Source organism: Buceros rhinoceros, unplaced genomic scaffold (assembly GCF_000710305.1).
Source record: "Buceros rhinoceros silvestris isolate BGI_N320 unplaced genomic scaffold, ASM71030v1 scaffold3974, whole genome shotgun sequence".
Taxonomy (NCBI): Eukaryota; Metazoa; Chordata; class Aves; order Bucerotiformes; family Bucerotidae; genus Buceros; species Buceros rhinoceros.
The window spans coordinates 73,278-78,712 of NW_010409885.1; the positions used below are offsets into that span (position 1 = coordinate 73,278).

At 45.2% G+C, this 5,435-nt stretch overlaps 1 protein-coding gene across 1 annotated transcript in view; it reads right to left on the minus strand.

The window, feature by feature from the left end:
* OC90 (otoconin 90) overlaps positions 1 to 5,435 on the minus strand; it is an 18,586-nt gene that overhangs the window by 1,477 nt on the left and 11,674 nt on the right. The window contains exons 8-12 of the mRNA XM_010135371.1: positions 4,719 to 4,768; positions 4,344 to 4,401; positions 2,732 to 2,881; positions 2,281 to 2,379; positions 590 to 764 (exon numbers count right to left, since the gene is read on the minus strand). Coding sequence (XP_010133673.1) covers positions 590 to 764; positions 2,281 to 2,379; positions 2,732 to 2,881; positions 4,344 to 4,401; positions 4,719 to 4,768 — 532 coding nt within the window. The remainder of the gene's footprint in view (positions 1 to 589; positions 765 to 2,280; positions 2,380 to 2,731; positions 2,882 to 4,343; positions 4,402 to 4,718; positions 4,769 to 5,435) is intronic.

Genomic DNA, 5,435 nt, shown 5'->3' on the forward strand with positions numbered 1-5,435 from the left:
CGAGTGCTCTGCCCAGACCCAATGGCCCCAGCTCTTAGGAACTTCCACACAGGGAGAGATTTGGTCAATGCGACACTCTCGGAGGTGAATTTGCTTTGGTGAATCCCCTCCGTTACTCCAGAATTCCTTCTCTCTGTCGGCCATGGCGTGACAGCACAGCTGCAGCAGGTCCCTTGGCCGCAGCTCGGGCAGTGCTTCTCCTGAGCTCTACTCTCTTCTGAAGGACAGTGTGGGATGGGTGTATGTTAACCCTTTCCTTCATAAGTCACTTTCCAAAGCACCTCTTAGCCGAGTTTGATGGCAGCCCTACCCTCATCTCTGTTGATACACTCTTCCTTCTGCTCTACTTAGCTCCCACCATCCTCCTTTCTTAGTTGAGTTAGTAAGTCCTCTCCAAAACATTGATGCAATGATAGAATGCGTCTTAGTGACGTTAGAGTATTTAATGTTTTGTGTATTTAAGTGGATTTTTTTTTTTCAAAATGTGGCCTGGCTGCTGCTATGTAACTTACGAGGCCCAGCAAAAGGTTGGCCCGTAGACACCCCAATAATACCCACAGATAAGGGCAGGTTGTAGCAGAGCCCCCACCTGTCCAGTGCATCAGTGGGGTAACCTCTTCCTTCTTGGCCGCAGTAGCAACCGTAAGACTCGAATTCCTCTGGGCATCGCTCAGTTAAGCAGAACAGCATCTCTCCTAGCTGGGGCAGCTCCCTCTTCGCTCTTCCATCTCCTCTCTCTTGCAGAAAGATCAATCTCTCACATACTGTAAAGCAAAAATGTTATTTGACACGTGTTTTCAGTGGTTGGGGGCTCTCTTGTGAGGGCAGTATTTTCAGAGCTATCAGAAATTTTTAGAGGCAACATTTTACTCTTTTAAAATTATTGCTCCAGTCCACGTACTGGCTCTTAGAATAATACCGAGCAAGACAGCAGAAACGAGGGGTGTAGGGGGAGAGATTTAAAGGGGAGACAGATCTCCACGAAGATATAAATTGCAAGTCAAATTGGATTGCAATGAGAGAATTTTGCAATGTCCTTCGTAGTTAATTTTTACTTCTAGAATATTCAAACCTAGCTGAGTATTTAGTAGCTTCCTCCGTGGCTAACTCAGCAAATAGAATGCTAAGCTCTCGTGCTTGTACAGCGACAGCCAGGCGGTGACTGTGCTGTGTCGGAGGAAGCGGTAACTCCTCTCGTTTGAATACAGTTCAGTGTGAGCCATGGTGCCTCTGGCCCAAGCGCAGCAGCTATCTGTTGTCACGGTTTCTGTGTCCCAACCCTAATGCTGCTGTGGCTTCTCCCACTCAGGAAGAACTGTTATGGTGGGAATTATCCACTTCTGGGACTTTGCCAGAGAAAGGATTCGAAAGGGCTGGTGGTTGGATTGCAGGAGAGAGAGGAGGCCTTCTGCTCCCTGTGCATCCTCCTTGCTCCCATGAGTAACCCCATCTTCCCTTCTGCAGCCCTTCTGACTCTCCCTGCTTCCTGCAGGGATAACCCTGGATTGCTTCTGCCGTTAGGAAATTCTGCCCACGTGCCTGCTTGCACCTTTGCTCACTCATGCTAATGCGCCAAGAACGAACCCCGGGTTCACGCGCTGATGTGCGCCCCCTAAAAGCTGATACTTTACAATCAATTTTTTCAGTTTGGTGGAAAGCTGGGTTGATTCTTCATGTCTGCTCTTTCCCAGTTCTGGGACTCCTTATCTCCATTGGGAAGGACCCATTGGAGAGGGGTGGGATAGTCCATGAATCCATGAATGTGGATTTACAGCAGTGACAGGTCTGAAATGTCTTGGGATCTCTGTGAACATCGAGCAGGAGTTGGAACAGAATCAGAAATGGTGAGAAAAAGACCAACTCTGGCAAGACTTTGGCAAGAGGTCAGAGTAAGGAGCAGGGGGAGTTCCTTTTACTGCTTCTGCTGCTTGTAAAATGAAGTAACTCAAAGACACGATTAAATTACTGCCTAAAATCAAAAGCAAGGGGAAACATTCGCTGAACTCTTGTACTATACGAAAATGTACTTATAGCCTAATCGTAAGTAGTTTTTGTAGGTGTTAATGACACTTCCACACGTTGGTGGAAGAGGCTGAACTGGTGGAAGCTCTTGCAGATGACCACATCTCCTGCTGTTCTGATAGATACCTGCACGTACATACTTGTCTAACTGGTTTAGAACAGCTGTGTGTGTATGTATGTGTAACATGCATCTACCTTTTAATACAAAGGGAGCTCCTCATTTCATTAGGTAGAACTGGGCAAAAACATTCCGTTTACCTTTTCCCGCAGGTTCGTTGCGTTCCCTGTCAGACAGAAGCGGTTCCAGAGCTATTCCAGAAGAAGCTGTACCCTGGTCTCCCCTGGCAGGGCTTGTCTCTGGAGATGACATACGCATGGATTAGACTTGCAAGGGAAGAATAAACTCTTCTTTCAGTAATGTCTCCCGAAGTGCGTTGTTCTGAACCGTACATAATCAATGGGCAGTCTTCTAACATCTGTTTAATTCACTGTTGGGACACGGTGTGTTAACGGTTTGTTAAGTTTCCTTGGTCAGAGCTGGTCAGTGAACTGCCCTTTCCAGCGCCGTCCCTGTTGTGCACCCTGTGTTCTGTGTAATCTCTCCAGATTTAGAGAGGAAATAGCTGAAAATGCTGAATCCTCAGAGGGCGGTGGACAGGAGCGGCGGAGCGCTGCAGGGTAGAATAGGTGTAATTCAGGAGTTACTTGCCTTTCCCTGTTGTCCTTGCAGATGTGCCTGCAGGAACCTTCTCGGTGGGGACAATTTTGACTTGCATGGAGTTAATACCTCGTGGGAACGAGGGTGGGGAGGTGGTTATCTCTTCTACTGGGACCACAGCGTCCATAAATCCAACCGCTTCTGAATAAGCAGAAAGAGGAAAGCAGAAAGCACAGGAAATAAACAAATAAAAAGGTTTTAGGGTTTTAGTTTTTAATAACTGGGCAGAGGAATATCCTCAGGCAGAGCTGCTGTGAATTAACAGTCACAGAGAAAAAGATGAAAACAGGAAAAGCAAAGAGTATCCGTCCGGGTCATTCCTTCACGTCTCTTGCTTTCAGAAGAAAAGTTGCGTATTAAGTATGACCAGTTTAATGGCTGATTATTTTCATTTTAATTTTTTATGTTGCATACTGAGGTGAAGAGCTGTGCCAGCTGCTGAAAATAAAAGGGGTTGCTGGTTGGCCAGCCATGCTGAGAGCTGAAGGGCAGGTGAAGTGTCATGAGATTTTCTGAGCAAATTGCTTTGAAAAAGGTGTCATTTCACATGAGGGTACCAAAACTGAGAGCATCGTTAGGGAAGGCAAAAAATTGACTGATGCAGAGCTGGGCATTTAATGTGTCGCAACCACAAGGAAATACCGAAGGAAAAATATGTTGAGGTTGAATAGAAACATAATTTAAAGGTGGTTCTTGATCCTAAAAATTAAATTTGTATTTATTTTTAGATTATCTGAAGTTTTACTGTTGAGCAGGAGTGTTTTGTTTAGTTTGGGGATTACTTAACATCTTTTTTCTTTCTTTTTTAACCTCTTTTATATAAGCTAACTTGTAAATGAAAACACTTAGCAAATAGAAGTCAAATGGTTTCATTTTTTCTAAATGTCAGTATGAAGAATGTGGCATTTCACAAACAAAATACCTTGAAAATACTAGTGAACATGTGTTTCCACATTTTTAAGCCTTTCCTTTTGAATTCCTTAGCTGAACTTGTCCATTACACTGAACTCGAGTTCATTAAATTTGTCCCTCTGATGTTCTGATTCTAGTACGTGTTGAAAACAACCTGCCATAGGCTAAAATAAGACATTAAAGAAGTGAAAGTACTGCTAAGAACACAGCCAAGCCCACGAAAGGTGGCACAAAGGGATCAATAGCAACACTCCCGTTTTAACAGCTCAGCGAGGGGCACGATTTATGCCACACTGTTTGGCGGTGATGTGTGAAATGAAAGCAATTCCTGCTAGATGTAGAAAATAAATCTTCCAGGTCTACCAGAGCGCTCAAGTTCGAGCTGGTGTGCCTGGGCTCACATCACCAACAACTGCAAAAGCTGAACTAGGTTTTAAACTGGAAAGAATTCTGTGAAATACAATATAACCTAATAAAGGAGGAGACAAAATCAAAAGGAACCCTTCTGGCAGCTGATGCTGCGAAGGTGGTTTAAAAACCCCTCATTATAGCAGAAAGCCCTATGGGAAGAGGTTGTCACAAATACTTGGACAAGGAGTGCAAACGAGTGGCCGGAGGCAACGAACAGCTAATACTTCTCAGTCTGGTTCTAGTGTTTGTCGGTCAAGGAAAAAGGAAAGCTGAGAGTCACGCTTTAGCAAGAGGCGGGTGGGAGCAGGAGCTGTCCCTCTGTGGTCCCGTGTGGTAACGGCACAAAAAAGCAGAGTCACCGTGGCAGTGACCTACCTGCAGAATTTCTGCAGTGCATTTCTGGAGTGACTTACTGGACGCATCACAGAGCTGAACCAAACATCACGATCAGCCTTGGTCTATTAACAGGTTAATCAGGAGAAATGAAGTGGTTTGCTGAAAGATGGGCAGGTCAGAAGAGCTAGGAGTATTACCCAGACATCCTGTGCTGCAGATTTTGGACTGCGTCACCACAGAGATCCATAAATCAAAATCCATTTTCACTTGGAGTCATGAGTGCCTGAATCATCAACCAAAGTGTAGTCGGACTCTTACCTCTGGCTCTGGAAGTCCCCAGGACCATCTCACTAGGCTCAAAAGAAACCACTGTTGAAGACAAGAGATGTGAACTCAGAAAACAAGTAGCCTGCACAGACTCTTGTGCAAAGTCAAGCTGCTGAGAAGAGTCTTCAGCAGAGCAGGAAGACTCAGGCATTTCTGGTCCAGAGGTTTGCCTGGTTTTCTCAGCGGTGCATGGATTGTCTCAAAGTGACGCTGACACAGTGATCTCGTTGCTGCACCAATGATGTGCTTTACACTGACGGAGAAGCAGCACAAACACGTCTGAAGTGGCCGATTCAGTATTAAATCCATTCAGCAGACAAATGCACTCCAGAGGATTAGCTCTAAAATCTCACCTCACAGAGGGTGTCACTTTTCTCGTGAACCTCTTGTTTGCCTGATTGAATGTCAAGTATGGACGGGCTGCTACAAGGCCAAACTCTTCCCTAACCTCCAACCCGCTTCTTTTCCGATAAAACGATTCCCAGTTGTCAGCTGCTTTTTGATAAATTCTAAACATAGCTATCAAATGATCCAAAATATCATTTTTCATGTGGTGTTAGGATGTTGTGAAGAAGAACATCTTCACCTTTGAATGAGTTCCTGAGGAGTGCTGAGCTTTGGTTTAACGCGGCTCCCACAGCTGTCAATGGCGAAGCTCCTTTGGGCTTAAATGGGCAGACAACTAGTTAAAGGGTAAGTGGTTCTCCAG